This window comes from Chaetomium strumarium, assembly GCF_033439665.1.
Source record: "Chaetomium strumarium strain CBS 333.67 chromosome Unknown B0T15scaffold_2, whole genome shotgun sequence".
NCBI classification, from domain to species: Eukaryota; Fungi; Ascomycota; class Sordariomycetes; order Sordariales; family Chaetomiaceae; genus Chaetomium; species Chaetomium strumarium.
In genome coordinates this window covers 4,056,660-4,080,467 of record NW_026944430.1, presented here as the reverse complement: position 1 = coordinate 4,080,467, position 23,808 = coordinate 4,056,660, and the positions used below count along the sequence as shown (strand labels likewise).

General features: G+C 56.5%; 7 protein-coding genes across 7 annotated transcripts; 5 read left to right on the top strand and 2 right to left on the bottom strand.

Annotated features, from left to right (window-relative positions):
- Positions 1-475: 475 nt before the first annotated feature.
- Positions 476-2,914, bottom strand: B0T15DRAFT_525930 (P-loop containing nucleoside triphosphate hydrolase protein). The gene is made up of 3 exons (XM_062868878.1): positions 1,714-2,914; positions 1,419-1,656; positions 476-1,359 (listed from the first exon to the last, which is right to left on the bottom strand). The coding sequence occupies exons 1-3, from the start codon at positions 2,418-2,420 to the stop codon at positions 880-882; spliced, it is 1,425 nt and encodes a 474-aa protein (XP_062724793.1). The 5' UTR covers positions 2,421-2,914; the 3' UTR covers positions 476-879.
- A 610-nt stretch (positions 2,915-3,524) lies between these two features.
- B0T15DRAFT_525929 (uncharacterized protein) lies at positions 3,525-6,424 on the top strand. The gene is made up of 4 exons (XM_062868877.1): positions 3,525-3,728; positions 3,792-4,003; positions 4,073-5,631; positions 5,712-6,424. The coding sequence occupies exons 1-4, from the start codon at positions 3,684-3,686 to the stop codon at positions 6,116-6,118; spliced, it is 2,223 nt and encodes a 740-aa protein (XP_062724792.1). The 5' UTR covers positions 3,525-3,683; the 3' UTR covers positions 6,119-6,424.
- Positions 6,425-7,176: 752 nt separating this feature from the next.
- Positions 7,177-8,932, top strand: B0T15DRAFT_126680 (glycoside hydrolase family 72 protein). Its single transcript, XM_062861694.1, has 5 exons — positions 7,177-7,407; positions 7,468-8,039; positions 8,098-8,186; positions 8,253-8,592; positions 8,659-8,932. Exons 1-5 carry the CDS (start codon positions 7,281-7,283, stop codon positions 8,905-8,907), a joined length of 1,377 nt encoding a protein of 458 aa, XP_062724791.1. The 5' UTR covers positions 7,177-7,280; the 3' UTR covers positions 8,908-8,932.
- A 341-nt stretch (positions 8,933-9,273) lies between these two features.
- On the top strand, positions 9,274-10,750 carry B0T15DRAFT_126641 (GAF domain-like protein). Its single transcript, XM_062861693.1, has 5 exons — positions 9,274-9,417; positions 9,500-9,604; positions 9,773-9,777; positions 9,871-9,950; positions 10,179-10,750. The coding sequence occupies exons 1-5, from the start codon at positions 9,415-9,417 to the stop codon at positions 10,616-10,618; spliced, it is 633 nt and encodes a 210-aa protein (XP_062724790.1). The 5' UTR covers positions 9,274-9,414; the 3' UTR covers positions 10,619-10,750.
- Positions 10,751-10,989: 239 nt separating this feature from the next.
- Positions 10,990-14,974, bottom strand: B0T15DRAFT_500732 (uncharacterized protein). The gene is made up of 3 exons (XM_062867378.1): positions 14,417-14,974; positions 12,972-14,309; positions 10,990-12,919 (listed from the first exon to the last, which is right to left on the bottom strand). The coding sequence occupies exons 1-3, from the start codon at positions 14,503-14,505 to the stop codon at positions 11,326-11,328; spliced, it is 3,021 nt and encodes a 1,006-aa protein (XP_062724789.1). The 5' UTR covers positions 14,506-14,974; the 3' UTR covers positions 10,990-11,325.
- A 1,020-nt stretch (positions 14,975-15,994) lies between these two features.
- On the top strand, positions 15,995-17,936 carry B0T15DRAFT_525920 (coatomer epsilon subunit-domain-containing protein). The gene is made up of 4 exons (XM_062868876.1): positions 15,995-16,775; positions 16,903-17,045; positions 17,109-17,347; positions 17,401-17,936. Exons 1-4 carry the CDS (start codon positions 16,382-16,384, stop codon positions 17,507-17,509), a joined length of 885 nt encoding a protein of 294 aa, XP_062724788.1. The 5' UTR covers positions 15,995-16,381; the 3' UTR covers positions 17,510-17,936.
- Positions 17,937-19,386: 1,450 nt separating this feature from the next.
- B0T15DRAFT_126487 (phosphatidylserine decarboxylase-domain-containing protein) lies at positions 19,387-23,720 on the top strand. The gene is made up of 5 exons (XM_062861691.1): positions 19,387-19,665; positions 19,762-19,806; positions 19,914-22,143; positions 22,212-22,966; positions 23,077-23,720. Exons 1-5 carry the CDS (start codon positions 19,495-19,497, stop codon positions 23,302-23,304), a joined length of 3,429 nt encoding a protein of 1,142 aa, XP_062724787.1. The 5' UTR covers positions 19,387-19,494; the 3' UTR covers positions 23,305-23,720.
- Positions 23,721-23,808: the final 88 nt, after the last annotated feature.

Below are 23,808 nucleotides of genomic sequence, written 5' to 3'. Positions count from 1 at the left end.
ATTGGGCGCTTCCGTGTAAGTGTTCGTGGAGCAGGTCACGTGGAAGGCTTGCCGCAGTGACCAATCATCGGTCAGCACACCTCAGTTAGAAGGCTTCGTTGACTGCCCGTTTCTATTAATGGTCTTGGCCTTCGACGTGTTCGAATGTCTACCACTGAAGCTGGTGGCCTAACCAAGATGTGTTAAAAATGCCAACTCCCCAGAGTAGGCCAGAGCAGGTGAAGCGACGTTTGTTGCAGATCAAGATCCAAAATAACCCTGGCGAGCCCTGGCTGGTGTGTTGCCGTTTTGAGTGGGGCTGAGTGAGCGGGACTCGGAACCGAAGAAAGATCAGCGGATGCAAGCTGGTATGTAGCCGTAGCCGCGCATTTGCAAGCAAGCGTCCAAAGGGCGATCACTGTGTCAAGTGAAAGTTGAAACAATCTCCATATGCACTCCAGCCTCTGTGATACACCGAATGCATAAGACGCCCTCACCGGCGCCAAAGGTAAAAAAACGCTGAGAACCTTCGCGCATGTCTAGAACACCATTATGACGCCTTGCCGCGTTTTTGGAGACTGCGAGTTCTGGTGGTTGCTGGATGTGGCCTTGTTTCTCTTTTGACCATAACTTGAGCCATCATCATATGATCTTGACATCTCTCTGTGGCATCAAAAGCCATGATAACTTCTATTGCACCCTATCAAAGAACTCCTGATTACCTCTCCATTACAGTTTTCGTTCCATTAACACGTGATGGCGCCAAATCGGCCGCCAGTCAATCCATGTGGAACTCCATAATTGCCCGGTGATACCCCCGTAGGGTATCACATTCAAGCCAAGAAGCTTTTAAATAGTGCTGTAAAAAATATCCCGCCCCTTCCGCTTACACGAGCGGTCTCAGTTTCCGAGCGGGTTAGGCGCGTAATCAGGCCGTGCCCGGCTCGACTTTATGATGTCTTGAACCTTCTTTTCCGTCGCGTCCCAGTCATCCGGGCTTAGCTGGACGAGGTCCAAGTCATAGTGCTTCGCGATCTTTGAGAGCATGTCGAAGCTATTGCGGTCGTACACGAAGGTAATGCTGACGCCCACCCGTCCAAAGCGGCCAGTGCGGCCAATGCGATGCAGATAAGTTTCGTGATCGGGTTCACGATCACCGAAGCCCTTCGTGGGGATGTCGTAATTGATGACCATTGAGACGCTGGACACATCGATGCCGCGGGCCAGCACGTTGGTAGTGATCAGCACTTTAGACCGACCTGACCGGAAGTCATCGAGAAGGGCGTCACGGTTCGCCCCTTCGTGTGCGCCATGCAGCGCTGAGACTTTGTGTCCATCTGCCTCCATGCGCCGCTGGATCTCGTTGGCGCTCTCACGGGTCTGAAATCGATCGTCAGTACCTATGCTCTTCAACCATACGCAGACGACAACAAGCATACCTTGACAAAGATGACGGACGAGCCGATCGTCATGAGACCATATAGTTTGCAGAGGATGTCGTACTTTTTGCTCTCATCGGGGCAGTCCATATACATCTGAGAGATGCCCTTGACCGTGAGTTCGTTGTGCCGAAGCTTGATCTCATTCGCGTCACCCGCGAATTTCCGCGCGAAGTTCAGGACCTTCTCGGGGAAGGTGGCCGAAAAAAGAAGGAGTTGCGTCTCTTTCGGAAGCAGACTATGCCGCGTCAGTTAGCTTAGAAACCCTAGGACGATGTGTTAAAAAGACACATACTTTCTCACCCGAACAGACTGCTCGCCCATCCCCTGCTGGTCCAGCATGTTGTCGGCCTCGTCCATAACGAGAACTTTCATTTGCGACACGTCGAACTGGCGGCGCCGGATCAGGTCCATAACGGTACCCGGAGTTCCCGTTACAATGCTCGCTCTCACGCCCGTCTCGCGCGAAATCGAGCCGGGAACGGCAAGCTGGACAATCAAATTGGTGCAGAACCGTCCAATTTCTTGGATCACCTTCTGGATTTGGCGCGCAAGTTCTCTGCTCGGCGCCAGGACAAGCGCTTGGGGCTGCTGAGGCTGTGCGAAATCGACGCGCGACAGGACCGTGAGGACAAATGCGGCTGTCTTTCCCGTGCCGGACTGGGACTGTGCAATCATGTTGCGGGGGGGGTTCTTAAGCATCAGAGGAAGCGCATTCTCCTGGATCTTCGAGGGCTTCTTGAAGCCCATAGCTAGCAGCCCGCTGAGGATCTCTGGAGCGAGTCCGAGCTCTTCGAATGACGAAACGCTCGAATGGAGGGGGTTTGAAGCATCGTTTTGCAGATCGGCGAGCTTCACCTCAACTTCATAAGTCGAGTCGACAATTCCACCGCTACCCCCATCGTCAATCAATTGCTCGGAGCCGGTGGCTTCCGCAACGGGCGTGACTTTGTCGACTGGCGCCTCGTTTGGGTTGGTAATACGACTCGCGAGGTCTGCCATGGTTCTGGTATTCCTCGCAGGTTCGGTGAGAATTAAAGAAGTCGGTCGGTATAAGCGGGTTGCTCAAAAAGCCTCCTAAGTCTAGAAATGCCTGGAGCAGGTGTGGAGAACAACGAACGCGAGTTGGTTGTTGTTTCTTTGAGGAAATGGAAGCTCAAAATCCAACAAGCGCGGATTGAAGATACTAGTGTGGGGTTCTGTAGTTTTGGCGGGGTAGTAAGGCTGATACTTCAAAGTTGGGGGAAAGGAAGAGACCGAAAAGCTGGGAGATCCGCGGGGGGTTATCGAATATATACTAGGTGCCAGCACACCTCAATCACTCAGGTTCGTCGTATCTTCACTTCCAATCATGGGGTAGGGAGGTGAGGGTAGCCTGCAGCAGCTAGACTTTGGGCGCACGGGCTTGATGCTTCGCAACTCGTAGCCATTTAACTTCGCTATCCTGGAGCCTGGCATGACGAAGTACTGTACGAATACAGTAATCTGTAGTTCCGTACAACTCGCGAAGTGGCAAGCTCAGTGGAGCTGCAGGGTGCGTACGCGGGGTTTGATAGGTCAGATTATGCCCTGCCTTGTCGCATGTGCTCTTTTCACGGGGCTGATGCACGTGACATGACACCGACTCGACAACCTCGAGCCACATGCTACGGATTTGCTGCCGCACTTGGGGTCGTTAATAGAGTTACTTGCACCTATTCACGTGCTATTCTTGCCCTGATCATTACAAAGCTGTGCCCCAAGCTAAAATGAGTGATGATAGTTTGGCAGGTGAAACCGAATCGAAGAGATAAGAATAGAAAATAAAGCTCAGAAGAAGAAAGAAGCAGGGAAACAAAATGACGAAGGAGAAAGGAGAGGGGTGAGAATGAGTCTGTGGTATCTACATGTATTGTACCTTACCATAGTTATACAGCCTGAAGCCCAAACAGTCCCCACTATCCAACGATTTCCCTTACGAAGTACTTGGGCACAACTGTCCCGATAACGTTATATCGATGCTAACCGAGAAAGCTGAGCTACGTGCTAGGAGTTCGGTTATTAGCATTCCACAGTTTGACCCAGCGGTGCTGTTCTTGGCGCCATTGCAGCGCATGCCAACTGCAGCACTGCCCACTTGACCTAACGGTACCGGGCCGCGTCCCTGAACCCCGCATATCAGACTTGTCGACGCACAGGAGAAAGAGTTCCGCATGTGTCCGTTGCTTGGGCTGTCTTTAATGATCAGGGCCGGGGAGTCAAGGATTTTGGACGCGCAAGGGAATCATGGCTGAGGTGGATGTTGCCCCGACATTCGGGTCAGAGCTCAAGGTACGGCCTACCTTCCGGATTCGCGCCGGCCTCCTTCGAGTCGAGCTGACGCAGACACGATAGGACGGGTTCAAGCCGGCAAACGCCTGGGTTGCCAACGGCATCGCATGGCTAGACGATATCCAGTCGTTTTACCGCGAACGAAGTGCGATTGAGAAGGAGTATAGCGCGAAGCTCAATGCGCTGGCCAAGAAGTACTTTGAGAAAAAGACGCGTAAGTCGGCGAGTCTGAGTGTAGGGGACACTCCGACAATGACCCCCGGGTCGCTTGAGAGGTATGACCCCATGATGCGCGACGGGCATCGTGCGCTCTTCACTGCTGGGCTTACAACCGTACTTCGCAGCGCTTCCCTCACGACCTGGACGACCCATCTTACGACACTAGAAGCACGGGCTAACGAGCACGAACGGTACGGAAACGACTTGATTGGCAAGGTGGCAGAGCCCCTGAAACACATAGCGACAAGGTTCGAGGAGCTGCGCAAGCGCCACGCCGAATACGCCGAGAAGCTCGAGAAGGAACGAGATGGCTCATACGCTGATCTCCGAAAGGTGAAGGCCAAGTACGACGCTGCTTGTCAAGAGGTGGAGAGCAAGCGCAAGAAGACCGAGTCCGCGTTCGACAAGGCCAAAGCACAAAGCGCGTTCCAGCAACAGATTCTCGAGATGAATAACGTCAAGAATACTTACCTGATTGCCATCAACGTCACAAACAAGCAAAAGGAGAAGTACTATTACGAGTACCTACCCGAGGTCATGGATAGCCTCCAGGACCTCTCCGAATTCCGTACACTTAGGCTGAACGGTTTATGGACTCTGGCATCCCAGCTCGAGGCTAGCATGCTCCAGGAAAGCGCCAGCCAGGTCAACCACTTAAGCCAGGAGATTACCCGGAACCAGCCGCACCTCGACTCTATGATGTACATACGACACAACATGGGCGCCTTCCAGGAGCCTCCTGACAAGATCTTTGAGCCGTGCCCGGTATGGCATGATGACGGCGCGATGATCGTAGACGAGACGGCCAAGATCTACCTGCGCAACCTACTCAACAAGTCGAAGAGCCAGCTCGGAGAATTACGGCGCGAGGCGGACAAGAAGAGGAGGGAGGTGGAGGCGATGAGGAGGGTGAAGCAGAGGATTCGGGACGGAACAGAGCAAAAGGACGAGGTCGCCGTGGTATCGCAGGTATTCTCGATGCAAGAGGACCTGCACCAAGTGGACCGGAAGCGCCTGACGGCCGAAGTCGAGACGTCCACCATCACGTCGGCGGTGGGCGATGTGACGCTCGGCGCAAAGAACCACAACTTCAAATCGCAGACATTCAAGATCCCTACGAACTGCGACCTCTGCGGGGAAAGGATCTGGGGATTGTCGGCCAAGGGGTTCGACTGCCGGGACTGCGGCTACACATGCCACAGCAAGTGCGAGATGAAGGTCCCGGCCGAATGTCCGGGGGAGCAGTCCAAGGAGGAGCGCAAGAAACTAAAGCAGGAGCGCCAGGAGGCGGCAAACGCTTTGCTTAAACCGAGCGCGCCGCCAGAGCATGTGGCCGACCTGCCCACCCTCAGCCGCTCCGACACTGTCGCCTCTGCAAGGTCGGGATACGCAGCCAGCTCACAGCGGTCAATGACTGGCCCCTTGTCCCCAGCAGAAGAACCTACGCCGCCTGAAGTGCCGAGCGCGACTCGGCCGACAAGCACAGCCCCATCGACGGCCGCCAAGAGGCGTGTCATGGCACCCCCGCCAGCTGCCTATGTGAGCGAGTTGCCGGGTAGTACCCCGAACGGCTCGTCCCAGGCAACGGAGCAGAAGGCCAAGATGCTATACAGCTTTGAGGCCGGAGCACCGGGAGAGTTGAGCGTGCCAGAGGGCCGCGACCTCGTCGTCTTAGAACCCGACAGTAAGTGGCTAGGCATTCAAGTTCCTCACAAGTAACCGCATGTCATCTAACCTTTTTCTTTTTTCTTTTTCACCTCCAAGCTGGCTCCGGCTGGGTCAAAGTCCGGGCAGGCTACAAGGAAGGTCTGGTACCGGCAAGCTACATTGAGATGACCGCCGCAGCACCACCAGCCGCCATCGCGCCGCAACACACTGGCCAATCGGCGCGGCCTCCGTCGACTTACTCGAATAGTGGCTCTTCCATCGGGACGTCGGGCCCATCCGGTGGGAAGAAGAAGGGCCCAGCGGTAGCGCCGAAGCGGGGTGCTAAGAAGCTGAAGTATGTGGAGGCCATGTACGACTACACGGCGCAAAGCGACGCAGAGCATAGCATGGTCGAGGGTGAACGGTTCGTGTTGATCAAGGAGGATCCCGGGGACGGGTGGGCCGAGGTGGAAAAGGGAGGGGTGACCAAGAGCGTGCCGGCTAGTTATATACAGGCTGTCTGAAGGGTATCCGAGTCGTCGTTGGCTTACTTGAGAGGCCTATGTAGGTAAGGTATGGTAGGGTTTGGCTTGCAGAGGAGGATGCACAGCATGGCGTCTGCGGGGTTGAGGAAGCGCGCATGGAATGAAGCACTGGGTTCCAAATGGTTATGCTAAAAAGCAGGTAGACATGTGTGTACCGTAGAGTGTAGTGCATCACGTCGATCCGAGGTTGTCAAGGCAGCCTGAATTTGCTGGTATACTGCCCAGGTGCAGTGGCATTCATAGAACGCGGAGTGATCCAGGTCCCGACCCTTGGGTTGTTTGAAGATGCCTCGAGGATGCTTACCTACCACCTACGCAGTGGAATGTGATAGACAGGGGCAGCCAGCGGAAACAGGGATGCCCAACCTGGAAGTCCGGATCCCGCAAATGACGTGACGCTGTCGCTCCCTCCATGTGGGCCAAGCGCTTTCCACGAGCTCCGTGCCAACTCAATCTCCATGCTACTATGCACACGGCTGAGCTTCTGGTTCCTACTTGGCTGATAACTGACCACAGAAGCAGCAATGGAAGGGAATGAAGTGTGACATCCATCTTGGTACAACATGGTCGGGCTGCCACCTCATCACTTGTAACCTTAGGTCGTGCCAGCCAGTGCCAGCGAGCAATTGTTCAAGGCGTATCATACTGTCGTCCCGAACACACTTACACACCGTTTAGATACTGTGTCAGGACCCAGCGGTGGGCTCGGGTTTCTTTCAAGCTGTAACACGCGGTTGGCAGTGCAGGCGCCTTTGCCTTGGATCTGGATTCTGAAGCAGCTGCCAGCCTGTTCTGGTTGGTCCTGCTCACTATCTGCCATCCCGGCATCTGGAGCATCTTCTTGTCCATCCCCTTTTAACTTGCACCACTTCCCCAGTTTATGTTCCACCCCGTGGAACTTGTTAAACCTTCACTTCACCTGCTCGGGTTGATCAGGCACTCTTCGTAATCTTCTCCTGTTTCACGTCGCTCGCTCGTTTCTTCAGACTTCTTCATAAGCGCAAATTCGACCTCGTTCTTTTCTACGAAACCACAATCGCTGCCTCAGCCTCAAGTGCACCGTGATTCTGGAACAAGGCCTGCAACGCGACCTTGGCAATTGAGCTTGGCGATCGATCCCGCGACCTAAGCAATCGCCAAGATGAAATCCTGTACCTTAGCGCCCGTCTTGGCTGTCCTCGGGCTGGCGACAGCGAACCCCACCCCGACCAAGCCAGAGCCGCCCAGCAAACGGGCATCGCTACCTACCGTCACAGTATCTGGAAATGGTACGGCGTTGTGTGAACAAGAATCCTTGAGGAAGGCTAGTTAACATGGGAATCGCGCAGCGTTCTGGCAGGACAAGACCCGGTTCTACATCCGGGGTATCGACTACCAGCCGGGAGGATCTTCGAACATGGCCGATCCCCTAGCCGACACCACTGTCTGCAAGCGAGACATCGCCGAGTTCAAGAAGCTGGGAGTCAACACCGTCCGCGTGTACATCACAGACAACTCTGCCAATCATGACGAATGCATGTCGGCACTGGCCGATGCTGGTATTTACGCGATCATCGACGCGAACAACCCGCTGTACTCGATCAACCGCGCCGACCCGGGCCCGTCGTACAACACGAAGTATCTGCAGAGCGTCTTCGCGACCATCGATGCGTTCATCAAGTACGACAATACGCTTGCCTTTTTCTCGGGCAATGAAGTCGTCAACGACAACGTGACTAGCACTCTCGCTGCGAAGTATGTCAAGGCTGTCACCCGTGACATGAGGCAGTACATCAAGAGTCGCGGTTACCGCTCCGTGCCGGTTGGGTATTCGGCGGCCGATGTCGCCCAGAATCGCATGCAGCTCGCCCACTACATGAACTGTGGCTCCGACGATGAGAGGAGTGATTTCTTTGCCTTTGTGAGTGCACAATCCTCCATACACAGACAGGCTGTGTGCTTGTTCTAACGCGGGGTAGAATGACTACTCGTGGTGCAATACCAACTTCCAGGAGTCCGGCTGGGACCAGAAGGTGAAGAACTTCACCGGCTACGGTATTGCCATCTTGTAGGTTCATCTGCATCAGAACGCAAGAAATAACCGAGGGAGGAAGTTGCGCTAACCGCCAGCAAGCTTGTCCGAGTACGGCTGCACCACCAATGGCCGCGACTTCGGCGAGGTTAACGCCCTGATGAGCGACGAGATGACCAGTGTCTACTCGGGCGGCCTGATGTACGAGTACGCGATGGAGGACAACGGCTTCGGCATCGTCTCCATTGCCAACCCCAAAGCCACGAGTGTCAAGGAGCTGGACGGCTTCTCCAAGTTCGCCAAGGCGCTCTCGGAGAACCCGGCTCCCACGGGTGATGGCGGCTTCACGTCGACGACCAAAGCGGTGGCATGCCCGACCAAGGACGCGAACTGGCTTGTCGACACCTCGCTGCTGCCGGCCATTCCTGACAATGCCAAGAAGGTTGGTAGTGGGACAGACCCTGGCGTTCCAGAAAGAATCAAATCATGCTGACAGATTTGCTTGTAGTTCATGTCCGAGGGAGCCGGTGCCGGTCCGGGCCTGAAAGGTGATGGATCGCAGCTGGCTGCTGACTCGGGCACCAGCACTGGCACCGCGGAACCCGGCTCTGCGGCCATGTCTGGTGGGGCCTCGGCGTCCAGCACCAGGAACGCTGGCGCTAGGGCCGGCGGTGTGAACGGTGGTTTTGATAAATCCCCCTTCATTGTCAGTGGGCTACTTCTGGTGTTGACTCTTACTGGGACTCTGCTTCTGTGAAGTGCGGACGGGGGGTGCACGCACACAGGCGTTTCGTTCACTTTATTTCTTTATCTAACGTCCGGCTTCTCTAATCTTGAGCAGCGTGGGTTGGCTTGCCAGGAAGGCTGTGATTCAACTTGTTTACAGTTTGGTTCGCTTGGTCGCTGGAGCTGGGTCGGGTTTGAGAGGGGAACTTGTACTGTATTCGGTGGTAGAATTGCTTGACTAAGCGGAATATGCATTGTAATTTAAGAAGCCCCTTAGCCAGGTCAGCTTTGGACGTGAGGCTCCGGCGACTTCCATGTTTCCTTCTTTTTCTCTTCTTTACCTGAACCAGATTGTTCTTACTGGTAGTACTGTATAGGGGGTCGCTGTCACTGCCTCCTGTATGCCCCCGCTTACACACCAAGAATTGCGCTATTATCCGCAACCCCACTGTTTCCCGGCGAACAACCTTTGCGGTTTTACATACACAACTCCCGAAAGCAGCTAAGTCTGACATAGGTCATAAACCACACAGCCAAGATGGTGAGTGCAGCTTATTCTCCCTTACCTGGCATCCTTATATACTCTCACTAATGATGTACCTTACTCTGTTAACGCCGCTCAGGTTCACGCAGATGCATCCAATTTCAGCGAGGGCATCACGAAGGAGGAGGCGTACCAACAGGTGCTAGACCAGGCGGAAGGTCTGTTCTTTGAGCAGAGGAATTGGGTAAGTAGATATAAGAGTTTAAGTCTATAACTCTATATGGATCCTTGCTGGAGGGAGCGGACACATCATGTCAATGCGGGGGATGCCTCGCTGAGATTTAACTTGCTCCGCCTTGCCTTTTCTAACCCCTACTGACAACTCATACTTTGCTCACATATGAACGTCTAGGTCTGGTGAGTCTCAACTCTCACCCTTTCCCGCCCTTCCGTCTTCATTTTTTGGGTGTTTCACTAAAAACCAGGTAACTACCACCTTCCCGGGTATAGCAACCTCGCCAACACCGCCTCCCTCCTCTGGCACGCCTACAAATCGCTCCCTTCCCCAAGCAACAAAGTCAACTGGGCAGGTGAGTGAATTCCTTCCTTCACCATTCATTCCCCTTCCTTCTCCCCGCAAACGCCTCGATCACCCTACCCAATGGGTTTAACCCCGTCCTCCTCTACCCTCAACTCATCACTCCGAAATCCCCCTTCCTCCTTTAAAACCACAACCACTGAACCTGAACCTGAACCTGAACCCTGACACCCTGACACCCTGACAAACCTGAACCCCATAAATTAAATCTACTACCTAGGCTTCTACACCCACGACCCTCTCTCCCCGCCATCCAACCCCCAACTCATCCTGGGGCCCTTCCAGGGCAAGGTCGCGTGCCAGACCATCGCCTTCGGCCGCGGGGTGTGCGGCACGGCGGCGGCGACGCAGCAGACGCAGCTGGTGGCCGACGTCGAGTCGTTCCCGGGCCACATTGCGTGCGACGGCGACAGCCGGAGCGAGATCGTGGTGCCCATCACCGTGTCGGTAGGGAAGGCAGGCGCAGGCGCAGATGCAGGCGCAGATGCAGGCGCAGATGCAGACGGGGTGGGGGAGGAGGAGGAGGAGCATAAGAAGAAGAAGGTGGTGGTGGCCATCATCGACATCGACTGTACCGAGGTGAACGGGTTCGACGAGGTGGATCGGCTGTGGCTGGAGCGGTTGGCCGAGATGTTGGGGAGAAGTTGTGACTGGCCGTGAATTTTACGGTGCTTAGGTACCTACCTTATATAAGGTATATATACGAAGTAAAACACTAAGGTACCGCCTATCCATGCTTTGCATCAGGAGGGTTGTTTAGGTCCAATAAGACATGCATAGACCTAGACCGGGCCAGGGCTTATTTGTGTTGCTTCTTTTGTTCTCGGCGCTTGAAGCTCTACTGAATGTACCGTCGAGCTGCATGGCAGAACGATACCCGCCTCCCCAGTTAGGGGTTGGCCGTCATGCGGAGGAACTTACCTTGTTAGGCGGGAGAACATGCAGCCACTACTGCGAACTGCGATGCAGCATCGGGAAGGTTATTATGGAAGTGGTCAAAGATGATGATGATGCAATAGAGATCGCAAAGGGGCTGTTGAAAGGCCGAACCATTTCACCACCACTTGCGATGGAAACCCCGAGTCCCTGTACAGGTGTTGTGATTCCCACCTATGCAGCATCTGTCTTTCCATTTTCCCATGCTCGAGGGTATATAACGAACGGGATGTACAACAACAAACTGCACATGTTAAACAAGTCCAACCATCACGCCGTTCTAATCCCATTCCCTACCGGCCCATCCGTGGTTCCAAAAACACCGAAAACGCCAAACCTCATCAGCACTCACTAATCTAACCCATTCCTTCCCAATAGGAATCCTCTAGGTACTCATAAAGTATCATCAAATATGTCCCGTAAAATCAAAATCAAGCATAATTCCGCCCAGCCCCAACAACCCCGGCCCTACCGGCGGTAAACGCACAATGACTGGGCGCGAAGCCAACCCCTTCCCTCACGACCCCCCACATAACCGGTTTCTCCCACAACAGCAGCTCCCGCGCCCCTTCTCTAGCAGCAGTAGTAGTACTAGTAGTAGCACTAGTAGTAATAGTAGTCCGCTCCCTCGCAAGGGGGTGACACCGCGCACTGATGACAGCGCTGCACGAACCGGCGGGAAGCGCCATCGGGTTGCCGACCATTTCTTCTTCGCCGCCGCCGCTGCTCACGGTGCCGCCTGCGGCGGGGGGTGCGCGGCGTAGACCGAGGGCTATCACGCCCGCGGCGAGGGCAGCTAACAAAGAGAGTAGGGCGAGCAGCCCCGCCCCGCTCAGGCCGAGGCCGACTATTATTCGCTTCGTTGTTTCGGAGGGAGGGTTTGGTGGTGGTGGGGCGGTGGAGGAGGAGGAGGCAAGGTCAAGGAGCGGGACGTCGACGAGGTGCACCGAGACGGCGAAGATGCTCCGGCTCAGGACGAAGGACATTGCCGTGAAGAGGGCCATGAGCAGCGCTGAGACGGGGCCCGGGAGGGTGAGGTGCAGGGAGGTCGTTTGCCACCCGGCCGGGTTGGCGGCGGCGGACACGCGCAAGGGCCGGGCGGGCTTGAGCGCGAAGAGGGAGGATTCGTGCGAGAGGAAGTAGCTTGTCAGCAGCGCGTTGGTGGCGAAGTAGAGGGCTGCGAGGAGGAGTTGGGGCAGGCTGGCGACGACGGCGGCGGCTGCGGCCGGGGTGTTCGCTGGTAGTAGGAGTAGGGTGTGCGGAGACGCGGTGCCGAAGGGGGAGAGTCGTGCGGCGGAGGAGTCGTCGTCGTCGGGGTTGGGGATTGAGATGGCCAGTGCCGTGGCTGCGAGGCCGACGCAGGTTGCCCAGATGAAGAAGGCGACGACCCAGCGGGGAAAGGAAACACTGTGCAGCCAGTAGTGGTTCTTGGGAAGCCAGAACTTGGCTTCCGTGAGCGGCCAACGGCCCTGGCAGACGTCGGCCTTGGAGAGGAGGCAGCTTCCTTGCGTCATTGGGTCGGCTTCCTCGAGGAAAGAGGAGATGGCGTCGCCGAGGGTAGCGAGCGGGCGGAAGGATGATGGGCGCATGAACAGGACAGCGGCAGTGGCGACGAGGGCGATCGAATTGAGGAGGGAGACGGTCCCCAGCAGGGACGCGTTCAGGTTGACTTCACATGTTGGAGCAGATGCGGGTTGGGCGAGACAGTACCGGATATCGCTGGCAGTCGTTCTTCTGATGTCGGAGCTCTCTGAGATGGGCGGTTTGTTATTAGATATTACGAGTACAGCCGAGTATTCTTCCTGGAAAGCTCCGCTGAAGTGGTCGATGCACACAGGTGTGGACAGACGAACAAGCTCATCCCGCGCTGCCCGCCGCTGGAGGAGTAAGAGTTCATGGCGGCTGAGTCCGCCCACGGTCTCTGCGTCGCCGTTGCTGAAGGGGCTGCCCTCGAGGAAAGACTCTCCTACCACGACTGCCTTGAGGCTCGGCGCCGTTTGTGAGACGAATATTACAGCATTATACCTGAGATTCGTAAGTAATGGCACTAGCTCCCGGCCTTCACTGAACAACTTACAACATCTGCGTCGAGACAGCCGTCGCCAGAAGCACAACAGCCAACAGCGTCCGGCTGCCCCGGATGCGCCCGAGGTTCCGGAACGACGGGACGCCAATATCCAACCACTCCCTCCCCTGGTGCGCTGCCGTGACCTCGCTCCTCGTTGGGCTGCTGAGGATCTGAAAGGTGTAGTTAGCCCCAGCGACCAGCACGACAACAAGAACATTGATAGCGGCGTGCAGTCCCCTATCAATCGCCCTCGCTGTGGTGCAGGATCCCGCGAAGACGGCCGTCCGCCCATCCTCCGCCGGCGACACGCCCGTTATGGCCACGACAAGACACACGAAGCCGGCGATCAGTATGGTGAACGTCGCCAGCACAATCATCGCAACCGCGGCTCGCCACCCGTCACCACAACCACCACCACCACCACCACCAATTCCCTCGCAGCATTTCTTCCACCACCCGCTGCTCCTCCCACCCCCACCGCCACCGCCGGCGCCATCGCCCTTTTCACCCCCAAAGTCCTGACCTCCGTCTTCCCCGGAAGAAGCCAAAAACCGCCGCTGTTCCCCCACCCCCTCCCCCTCCCCTTCGCCTTCCTCCTCCTGCTCATCAAGGTTGTCGCCATCCGCCCCCTCGCGGCTATCCACACGCTCCAGCAGTGAATCGAACGCGTCATCATTGCCGAAGTCGAAGCCCTCAAAGTCCGCCACCCTCGACCGGTGCTGCTGCTGCTGTGAGCTCGGGAGGAGCTGCGGGTCCACAATGTCCACGCCGCGGCGCTGGGGCGTGGCGGCTGTCCGCCGCCCTTCGTCTTCGTCTCCGTGGTGGTGGTGGTTGTGGTAGAAGTAGAAGACAGGATTGCCCCGCAGTGGATCGACATGTGCGCCGCCGCCCTGTGGTGCTGTTGCTGTCTCCCGGGTGGTAGTGGTGGTGGTGGTGGTGGGCTCGCAGCCCCGGCCGCTTGTTAGGAAGTTGACGACATAGGAGTCTGGGACGATGTCTCGCTCCGCTGGGGCTGCTGCTGCTAGGTCACCTTCTCCTTCTCCTACTCCTTCTCCTTCTCCGCTGCTGCTGTGCCAGCTGTCGTTGGTGTTACTTAAAGGAGGTCGGTACGGCTGATATGTTGACCGTCTTGTTGTTGTTGTTGTTGTTGTTGTGGTTGCTGTTATTGTTGACGGCCGGTTGTGGTAGTAGGATGGTGATGGTGGCGAGGTCGAGACAGGGCTGATGGGGATCTCGGCGTCTGTTATTGTTGTTGTTGTCGTCACGACGCTCTGGAACGGCCAGGGTGCTGATTGCCGCCCTGGAGTGAGACGTTGTTGGGTTGAGAATGAGCGTGAGTCTCTCACTCTGTATGTTGGTTTTGTTCGTGACAGGTTAGCAAGCGCGCCAAGTGGACAATAAGATGAAATACATCTTCGTCTGAAGCGCTAGTTATCTGCTGCGCCGTAACGCACCTTGTGGCCTGCATCACCTCGCCGGTTTCGTCCCATGTGTACCCGTAGGTGGATGGTTCATGGCCCCGCGGCGGTATTACCGTTTCCATGGCGGAAGCCGAGCTGGGAAGCGTGTGCGTCGGGAACACATAGGAGGATACACAACAGGACTGGGCAATGCTTTGTGTTTAAGGAAGAAGGTTTATGCAGACACAGGGGGAACGATCCTCATCATAGTTAGGGCAAGCTTGAACCCTTCCGAATTTCCGTGGCTACCTATACTGAGAAAGGATCCAAGTGCGAAGAGCTGTGGCTGGGGGACGAGGATGACAGAGCAGGGGCTGGACTGGAGGGTCCTGCTGTTGACGCATGTGTGGTGCATGTTTTCCGACCAGGCATTGCGAAGGATTTGCCGGTTATGTATGTGCATGTACGAGCTTCAGATGATCAAATCCTGCAGAACACTCAGTAAGCGGACGGGCCTTGGCCTTGGCCTGTACTGTACGATATGTATCGAGGCTTTGGGACGGATGCTCGCCCTGCCTTGCTCCGCTCCAACGGACAGAAGCGACGCCCAACATCCATGATCGATATCTTACCATGGGTACTAGTTCCCGAAGTCGGGAACACTGCCTCTCGGCATGCACCCTTCGGCACGCTAGGCGAACGCCATGGCGTGGCATGGTGAGCATGGCGGCCGGGGTGGCTAAATAAAGAACCAAGCATCTTGGCAGCGCCTCACCCATGCATAAGCAGCGAGCGAGGGCCACCTCTTCATCACGCAGAGTCTTCGATGCCGGGCATATCAACTGAGCGAATACCCACACGAAGACTGTTGAACTGCTTCTGTTGTCTTCGAATCAGAGGTGAGCGCGTCGTCTGGGCTGGACGGGCTGCTTTTCTGTTGGCCCCGAAATACTCCCGTCTCGAAGACATGCTGCCGCGGACAGCCCTGTTCCAACCGCCAGCTCCCGGCCCTGCCTGGGGAAATGCAACCTCGGCCGGTAATAAGTGTGATTCACTAGGTAGGTACGGTGCTCCGTACAGTACCGACAGCAGTACGGCAAGCCAATCGGTGAATTGCCAGAGCGCAACCTATAGCGTCCTGGGGTAGCTCGAGGGTAGGACAGTTCCGACCTTGGACCGCCTGCCATTTCCGCTAGAGATGACCAATTGCAACGTTGAGGTTCCAGGCAGCTTGATGAGTTGAACCGTTCATGCCGCGATCTCGGCACTGGCGATCGGTCCCCGAGCGGTTCCCGTGGCTTCAATCTAGGTAGATAGGCGACGAAATGACTGCGGGTCTCCATAACGGGTCGGACTAATGCGCCGCAGGTAGCGGGAGGCAAGCAGCAGGGGCTCAGACGCGAGCCTCATCTGGGTCCGAGGGATCATCGAGACCGCAGTCTCTTTGCTCGTTTGGGTGCCTGCGCGGTGGCTGGGGTCCTATAATCCATATGGTTGGGACATCGACAAACGTGGCGACATACGTACATGTACCTACACGGCACGCGGCATCCGGAGGGATTGGCTTCCTAGTATCTTCGGGGTCTACGAATAAGTGCGTACGAAAGCCGAGGACATCAGAAATCTAACAATAACCAGCCGCATGATGTTTGCTTTTTGAGACCAGTACTTATGACCTATATGTGGCGAGAATCGGTCATCTGGGGGGCCTCGACGTCTGCAAAATAGTTTGTCTGTCCGGGGTAAATCATGCTGCTTGCCTGGCAGTGAGCTGATGGAAGTTGGGTAAGAACTTGAAGCCAGGGGAAACGTGATCCCATTTTTGACGGAGGAATGCAACCACGTACCCTAACCCTGTGATTTTGGCACGGCTTGTCCCGCGCGAGTCCACATCCCGCAGAAGGAAGCTCCACGTTGTCGATAAGCCGACCGGTCACTGTCAAGTTGTCAAGCGCATCTCCCGCACCGAACGACAGACAACCCTCACCCTCAACATAACCCCGAAACCACCTGCCCACCATGGACCCCTACTCGGCCGAAGGCGAATTGATCAACATCCACAACCACTTCCACCAGGGCCAATACCAGGAAGTGGTCGACTTCGACGTCTCGTCGCTCTCCGCGGAGAACGCGCTGCCCGCCCGCGTGCTGCAGCTGCGCGCGCGCGTCGCCTTGGGCCAGGCCGAGAATGTGCTGGCCGACGTGCGGGGCGAGACGGCGCCCGAGCTGCAGGCCGTGAGCGCCCTGGCGGAGCAGGCGCTGGGCAACACCGACGCGGCGGTCAAGACGGTCGAGGGGCTCGCGCAGTCGGCGGCCGACAACGCCACGGTGCAGGTGCTGGGCGGGACAGTGCTGCAGGCGGCGGGCAGGTCGGAGGAAGCGCTGGCGCTGTTGGGGCAGCATCAGGGGAGTTGTGCGTTTTTTTCTTTCTTTTTTTCTTTTTCTTTTTTCTTTTTTTTTGCCTTCCCTTTTTCTCTTAGTTCTGGAAGCAAGCAACTCCAACGAATGAAGGCTGACTAGTACGGGTTTGTTATATGCAGTGGATGCCGTTGCGCTTATTGTGCAGATTCATCTCCAACAGAACAGGAATGATCTCGCTGTGAAGGAGGTCGCTGCCGCACGGAGGTGGGCGCAGGATAGCCTTCTGGTGAACCTCGCAGAATCGTGGGTTGGGTTGCGACTGGTTGGTCATTCCAAGGACATACCTCCGGTTCTTACGAATAGCTAGGGACTTACCGTTGATTAGGGCGGCGAGAAGTACCAACAAGCATTCTACGTGTTCGAGGAGCTGGCACAGGCGCCTGCGACATCATCAGTACGGACCCTGGTCTCCCAGGCCGTCGCAGAGCTCCATCTCGGCCGGACAGAGGAGGCGCAAGCCGCGCTGGACCAAGCGCTGAAGAAGGAGCCCGAGTATGCGGATGCTATTGCGAACCTCCTGGTGTTGAGTGTAATAACCGGGAAGAGCTCGGAGGAGCTGATGAGGTATGCACTGTCTGGCCAGATCGCCTGCAGCTGATGTCTAACAATGCTATTAGCTCTCTGCAGAAGGCCGATGCCGAGCATCCGTTCTTGGTGGACCTGGCTGAGAAGAGCGACCTCTTTGATAAAGCGGCAACGAAATACAAGGCCAAGGCGGCCGCCTAAGTGCATGTCTTGAAACCATTCACGACTAACGATACACACCAGAAACGCATGATGGCTTGGGATGGCTTGGGATGGTTTGGGGTAGACGAGTCCTTCGGCATCACCCAGCCCCAGCTTTGCACCAGTACAGCAAGGAGCGGCCACTCATACCGGTTTGAGAACTGGCGGCCGACACACCGCGTGCCCCTGAGAGCCAGCTCATGATAGAATATTTTGCCGTAGCTCAAGCGAGATCAAATGAGCCTGCAATGCCGGCGGAGGCAATTCTCTCCCAGAACAGCGTCATTTCCATTGGCACACCCAGTTAGATGCAAGGTTATGTGTGTTCTTGTCCTCATTTCGAAGTTAGAATACGAACTCGACTCGTCTCCAGCTTGACACTTGCCAAGCATCACATGCGATTTCGATCCACAACGGCGGAACAGGGTTCACCGTTAATAAGATCCGCTCCAGATGTTAACTCCTAGTAACTGAGACCCAAGGTAACCAAAAGAATACGTTTTGAAATGCCGTCACACCGGTAGAGAATATCCGCAGTCACGGAGTCCTTCCAGTCTAGTGTTGTATTCTGGGGTATGCAGTACTGTTGCAGGGTTACCTACCAAGTCTACTGAGACCTGATCCTGACTCGGGAATGTCGCAATGCAATGCGAATTGCTCTATGGGTTATCCAAGTTGATTGTGTGCCACTAAAAGGACACCGCCGTGTTTCAAGATCAACCGGGCGGCAACCTCCAATGGCCTCTCACATTTTACCACAGCTTCTCCGAGAGTTCGCAGAATGCCGAAGCGTCCGCGGCTGACGGTCGAGTGTGAAAGCCCAAGCAATTTCTCCCCTTCTGGCAGTCGTAGTAGTTCAGTAGGTGAATGAAGGGTAGCTCCACCTGTCCCGTATGACATCTCGCACCCCATACTTGTTCTGGCCATGGCCGTGCTGGGGGACAATTGTTGCAAGATGAAGGTGGCGTTTGCACTTAACTTGAGTTTGGGTTGGGAGCAATGGTTGGCTTTGTGCGCTCACACGAGACACGCTCGGGTCGACATTTCGATGCGTCGTCATCGGGGCCCTCACGCATACAGGCAATATCTGAATCCGGCATGCTCGGGATCTCAGATGGAACTGGAAGTACACGGCAACCCGTACATAGCATACTACATACGAGCAACTGTTGTTTTGGTCTGTCTTTCCGATGAGTGTACCAAGCCTAGCCGCAGTTCCTATCAAGCATTCTCCAAGCAGATTGGTTGCCGATGAGCGCTCGACCACTTATACAGGCCGGGGCGCCAATCCTCGTCCGTTCTGCTGTCTGACACGCGGCACATGTTGAAGCGATCGATCGATCCATGGCTGTGGGTTTTCCCAGCTGAGGTGATTGTGCAATGTAAGCCCATCCGGCCAACCGCCCCTGAAACCACCCTCGAATCTCGCCTGGGAAAGGCTCTCGACAAGAATAGACGAGCCCGAGCGGCCTCCATTTTTTTCAAACGAAGTAGCTCTTTCTGTCTGATGAGCGGCAGCCCAGCTGAGGTGGCCTGCGCGCCGTGTTCCATGCTCGGTGGGGCTCAAACCCCAATCCCATCTTAAAAGGCCCCGCCGATCTCTGTCCACGGTCCCACCGCCTTTCGTCCCTGCTGAACGCTGTGGAATATGTAAACCGTAACCAGGGCCGCCTGCGATGACGTTCTGGTCTTCCCGGCTTCTGCGCCGTTGCCCAGGTGCCTGACGTATGTGTACACTATTTTGCAGCAACCCGTCGATCTGCCCCATACGCACCCCATACGACCTCCCCGGTTTAGCGGCTGTGAAGCAGGATCGCCTTGGCTGCTGGCTGGAGCCGCGGTGCCTGGCCGCATCTGCACCCAGCTGTCGCTCGACGGCGAATGCTAGCAGCCAGATTCCGTCCCACCTTTGGGGAAGCCGGGAGGTCCTTGGAACGCATTAATCAACTAAAACCCCTCGTCCACCCCGCGTCCGTCCGCCCGCCATGGTCCGCATTATCCCCAATCGACTCAAGCCGGGCTACAGCAACAGCTCGGCCGCCAATTCGACGCCCAACAGCCGTAGTACGAGCCCGATGCGCAGCAAAGGAGATCCGGCGAGCCCAGAGGGCAGCAACAAGGACAATGGCCTGGTCTTGAACGTCGTCATCATACGGGTACGCGCTGCCGGGCTGCTCAGCCGTTCTTCTGCTCATCTGCTCATCTGCTCATGCCACGGACGCGGATAACTGACTTTTGGTGTGTGAACGTAGGCCAGGGACCTTGCCGCCAAGGATAGGGGAGGCACATCGGATCCGGTGAGTGCAGCATCGCATATGTCGAATGGGGAAATATCTACCGGCAATCTGCAACTGGCAACAACTACCTTACCTACTAGTACTAACTGCTGCTTGGCAACAACCAGTACCTCGTCTTGACTCTTGGCGAAGCGAAGCACATCACCCACACCGAGTCCAAAACGCTCAATCCCGAGTGGCACGAGCAATGCCAGTTTCCCGTCAGTGGCGTCCAGAGCCTGCTGCTCGACGTGTGCTGCTGGGACAAGGATCGCTTCGGAAAGGACTACCTCGGCGAGTTCGAGGTCGCGCTGGAGGAGATATTCGCGGATGAGAAGACGGAGCAGCTGCCGCGATGGTACCCCCTGAAGAGCAAGCGCCCCGGGAAGAAGTCGAGCGTGGTGTCAGGCGAGGTTCTGCTGCAGTTCACGCTCCTCGACACCACCAACCCGCACGCCACCGACCAGCAGATCATGGAGAAGTTTGCCGCCCTTGTCAAGTCCGCAGCTGGCACCAACCCGTCGCGGAACCCCACGCCGTCTCGGACGCCTGTGCTAGTGCCAGTCGAGAAGGGGAAGGCGCCGTCGCCCTCTCCGCTGCTCGGCGAAAGCCAGACGGATGACAACGACGAGGACGACGAATCCGATACGTACGAGGATGAGACGCCCGAGGACGAAGACCCAACCAAGCCGGAAGCGGCGGATAAGCGGCGGAGACGACTGCGGATCAAGGGCCTGAAGCGCAAGAAGAGGGAGAACCCCTACGAGTTCATCAACGGCGGCAGCGATGTGGTTGGCATCATCTTCCTCGAGATCTGCAACATCCAGGACCTTCCGCCCGAGTCCAACCTGACCAAGACTAGCTTCGATATGGACCCTTTCGTCGTCGCGTCGCTGGGCAAGAAGACGTACAGAACGAAGACGATCCGGCACAACCTGAATCCCGTCTTCAACGAGAAAATGATTTTCCAAGTCCTTGCGCACGAGCAGTCGTACAGTTTCGCCTTCACCGTCATCGACCACGACAAATACTCGGGCAATGACTTCATCGCCACTGTCAATTTCCCGATACGGGAGCTTATCGACAAGGCGCCCAAGGCTGACCCGGCGACGGGGCTTTACAACCTGAAGGATGTGCCCGACTTCTCGGCTCCGGCGCAGCGTCCCCGCTTTATGCGGCTAGGACTCTCTCGCACCTCGTCGACCCAGAGTATAAGCAAGTCCGGAAGGCCGGCCCTGTCGAAGACTCCGTCCAGTACGCCTACCCCGGCCGTGACCCCGGGCCCTTCCCAAGGGCAGCCGGATGGTGTTCCCGAGGGCGCACAGCCGGTGTTGCCTAGCACCGGCGCGCTCCACCCCGGGGACAATGCTGTTGCCGTCGCAGCCTCTACGCTGGGAGAGACCACTCCAGATGAGGAGTCGGATTTCATTCCCTACATGCTCCCGCTCAAGATGAAGAATCTGGAGAAGTGGGAGGATAAGCATAACCCCCAGCTGACCATCCGCGCCAAGTACATGCCCTACCCAGCCCTTCGGCAGCAGTTCTGGAGGGCGATGCTGAAGCAGTACGACACGGACGAGAGCGGGCGCATCAGCAAGGTCGAACTGACCACCATGCTCGACACGCTCGGTTCGACTCTGCGCGACTCCACCATCGACAGCTTCTTCCAGCGTTTCCCTCATAAGGCGAGTGATAACGATGATGCGGAGGACCTGACGATGGACGAGGCCGTCATCTGCCTGGAGGACCAGCTGCAGGCCAAATCGCGGCCGCAGGGCTTGGCGGAGCGTGCGAAGAATCTAGGAGCAGATGCGGCGGACAAGGTCAAGAATCTCATCCCAGGAAACGGTCCCGCTTCGGGAACTGAGACGCCAGCCGAGAGTGTTGAGACCTCGGATTCCCAAGTCGCGGAGTCTTCCACCATTTCGGTCCCAGAACTCAGTACGCCGGGCGAGGAAGGGGACTTCCTGAGCCGGGATGATCTGAACAACTCAGCAGAGGAGCATGTGGTCGAGATTCGCGAGTGTCCGATCTGTCACCAGCCGCGCTTGAATAAGCGCAAGGACACGGACATCATCACCCACATTGCCACATGCGCGAGCCAGGACTGGCGGCAGGTCAACAACCTAATGATGGGCGGCTTCGTCACGTCCAGCCAGGCGCAGCGCAAGTGGTACTCCAAAGTGATCACCAAGATCTCATATGGCGGCTACAAACTCGGCGCCAACTCGGCGAACATCCTTGTGCAGGACCGGATCACGGGTCAGATCAACGAGGAGAAGATGAGCGTTTACGTGAGGCTCGGCATCAGACTGCTCTACAAGGGCCTAAAGTCCAACAACATGGAGAACAAGAGGAGTAAGTGCATTATGACCCTTCTTCCGACAGACCGTGTGGCAAACCCCAGCTGACATGTGAACAAAAAGTCCGCAAACTCCTCAAGAGCCTCAGCATCAAGCAGGGCAAGAAGTACGACGATCCGGCCTCCAAAGCCGAGATCCCCAAGTTCATCGCCTTCCACGGCCTGGACCTCTCCGAGGTGGCCCTCCCGCTCAGCGAGTTCAAGAACTTCAACGAGTTCTTCTACCGCGCGCTCAAGCCCGGCGCGCGGCCCTGCTCGGCGCCCCAAAACCCGCGCATCATCGTCTCGCCCGCCGACTGCCGCGCCGTCGTCTTCAACCGCATCGAGACGGCCACCAAGGTCTGGATCAAGGGCCGCGAGTTCAGCGTCAAGCGCCTCCTGGGCGACGCCTACCCGGAAGACGTGTCCCGCTACGAGAGCGGCGGCGCCCTGGGCATCTTCCGCCTCGCGCCCCAGGACTACCACCGGTTCCACATCCCCGTCGACGGCGTCATGCGCCAGCCAAAGACCATCCAGGGCGAGTACTACACTGTCAACCCCATGGCCATCCGCTCGGCGCTGGATGTCTACGGAGAGAACGTGCGCGTGCTGGTGCCCATCGACACCCCCGAGTTTGGGCGCGTCATGATCATTTGCGTGGGCGCCATGATGGTTGGTAGTACGGTGATTACGCGGCAGGAGGGCGAGGAGGTCAAGCGCGCCGAGGAACTGGGCTATTTCAAGTTTGGTGGGAGTACCATCGTACTGCTGTTCGAGCCCGGCCGGATGGTCTTTGATGATGACCTGGTGGATAACTCGAATACAGCTCTCGAGACGCTGGTAAGTCTTTTGTTTTTGTGTCTTTTTTTTTTTTTTTTTTTGTCCTTCTTTCTGCCTACTGGGGGATGATGATGACTGATTCTTTGTTCGCGTTCTCTCAAAAAAAACAGATCCGTGTCGGCATGTCAGTCGGCCACGCCCCCGGCGAGCCGCGGTGGACGCCCGACATGCGCAAGGACGAGAACCAGATCACCGAGGCCGACAAGGCCGAGGCCAAGCGCCGCATCCAGGGACAGGTTGCCGAGGAGTCGCCGGACGATAGTGGAAGCGGGGCCGACGTCGAGGATTTCTCGCTCAAGGTGCCCAAGGTGCCTCCGATGGCGTCCATGGCTGGGTGAAAAAAAAAAAAAAAAACGGGTATTGTACCGTTCTCCCGAGTTGTGTTGTGTCTGACTGGAGGGGGGTGGTGGTTTGTCTCCATCGACGATGATTTGGGCGGGGGTTTTGGAGTTAGCAATGTGCATATATTGATACAGTAGGCCTTGAGAAACGGGCTACAGAACGAACAGACGTAGGGGCGAGAATTACATACGCTTAGACATGGGACGTTCTTTCATTACCCGGGTTTCATCTCTAGAGAAAGCAGGCCACGTCAACACCGTCGGGTTCTACAGGAAAGTCCAGTGCTGAACTCACCTACTGGTGCGCAAAACCTTAGGTGGGAAAAAGGAAGCCTCTATAAAACTGACGGATCTCGCTCATCCCATTACCCTCAAGCTCCCCTATACCACGCAGTGCACGTATATTGTACAGAACTACCTACCTATACTTGCTCAGAGCCGTGTTACTGCACCAGCATCTTTCTTCATCACAAGGCGGGCGAGGGATCATTGTTTGATTTC

What these genes read in the sequence shown, in the direction of transcription:
- B0T15DRAFT_525930 (XM_062868878.1), bottom strand. Translation starts at nt 2,420, where the DNA reads ATGGCAGACCTCGCGAGTCGTATTACCAACCCAAACGAGGCGCCAGTC. An exon ending in CAGTCTGTTCGGGTGAGAAA is followed by an intron (nt 1,657 to 1,713) that starts GTATGTGTCTTT and finishes GACGCGGCATAG; the next exon opens with TCTGCTTCCGAAAGAGACGC. An exon ending in CGTCCGTCATCTTTGTCAAG is followed by an intron (nt 1,360 to 1,418) that starts GTATGCTTGTTG and finishes GATCGATTTCAG; the next exon opens with ACCCGTGAGAGCGCCAACGA.
- B0T15DRAFT_525929 (XM_062868877.1), top strand. Translation starts at nt 3,684, where the DNA reads ATGGCTGAGGTGGATGTTGCCCCGACATTCGGGTCAGAGCTCAAG. An exon ending in ACCCCCGGGTCGCTTGAGAG is followed by an intron (nt 4,004 to 4,072) that starts GTATGACCCCAT and finishes CGTACTTCGCAG; the next exon opens with CGCTTCCCTCACGACCTGGA. An exon ending in CGTCGTCTTAGAACCCGACA is followed by an intron (nt 5,632 to 5,711) that starts GTAAGTGGCTAG and finishes TTCACCTCCAAG; the next exon opens with CTGGCTCCGGCTGGGTCAAA.
- B0T15DRAFT_126680 (XM_062861694.1), top strand. Translation starts at nt 7,281, where the DNA reads ATGAAATCCTGTACCTTAGCGCCCGTCTTGGCTGTCCTCGGGCTGGCG. An exon ending in GGAGTGATTTCTTTGCCTTT is followed by an intron (nt 8,040 to 8,097) that starts GTGAGTGCACAA and finishes AACGCGGGGTAG; the next exon opens with AATGACTACTCGTGGTGCAA. An exon ending in GGCTACGGTATTGCCATCTT is followed by an intron (nt 8,187 to 8,252) that starts GTAGGTTCATCT and finishes ACCGCCAGCAAG; the next exon opens with CTTGTCCGAGTACGGCTGCA.
- B0T15DRAFT_126641 (XM_062861693.1), top strand. An exon ending in CAACAAAGTCAACTGGGCAG is followed by an intron (nt 9,951 to 10,178) that starts GTGAGTGAATTC and finishes TCTACTACCTAG; the next exon opens with GCTTCTACACCCACGACCCT.
- B0T15DRAFT_500732 (XM_062867378.1), bottom strand. Translation starts at nt 14,505, where the DNA reads ATGGAAACGGTAATACCGCCGCGGGGCCATGAACCATCCACCTACGGG. An exon ending in GAGGTGATGCAGGCCACAAG is followed by an intron (nt 14,310 to 14,416) that starts GTGCGTTACGGC and finishes ACCAACATACAG; the next exon opens with AGTGAGAGACTCACGCTCAT. An exon ending in GCTGTCTCGACGCAGATGTT is followed by an intron (nt 12,920 to 12,971) that starts GTAAGTTGTTCA and finishes TACGAATCTCAG; the next exon opens with GTATAATGCTGTAATATTCG.
- B0T15DRAFT_525920 (XM_062868876.1), top strand. Translation starts at nt 16,382, where the DNA reads ATGGACCCCTACTCGGCCGAAGGCGAATTGATCAACATCCACAACCAC. An exon ending in CGTGGGTTGGGTTGCGACTG is followed by an intron (nt 17,046 to 17,108) that starts GTTGGTCATTCC and finishes ACCGTTGATTAG; the next exon opens with GGCGGCGAGAAGTACCAACA. An exon ending in AGCTCGGAGGAGCTGATGAG is followed by an intron (nt 17,348 to 17,400) that starts GTATGCACTGTC and finishes CAATGCTATTAG; the next exon opens with CTCTCTGCAGAAGGCCGATG.
- B0T15DRAFT_126487 (XM_062861691.1), top strand. Translation starts at nt 19,495, where the DNA reads ATGGTCCGCATTATCCCCAATCGACTCAAGCCGGGCTACAGCAACAGC. An exon ending in CAACATGGAGAACAAGAGGA is followed by an intron (nt 22,144 to 22,211) that starts GTAAGTGCATTA and finishes GTGAACAAAAAG; the next exon opens with TCCGCAAACTCCTCAAGAGC. An exon ending in ATACAGCTCTCGAGACGCTG is followed by an intron (nt 22,967 to 23,076) that starts GTAAGTCTTTTG and finishes CAAAAAAAACAG; the next exon opens with ATCCGTGTCGGCATGTCAGT.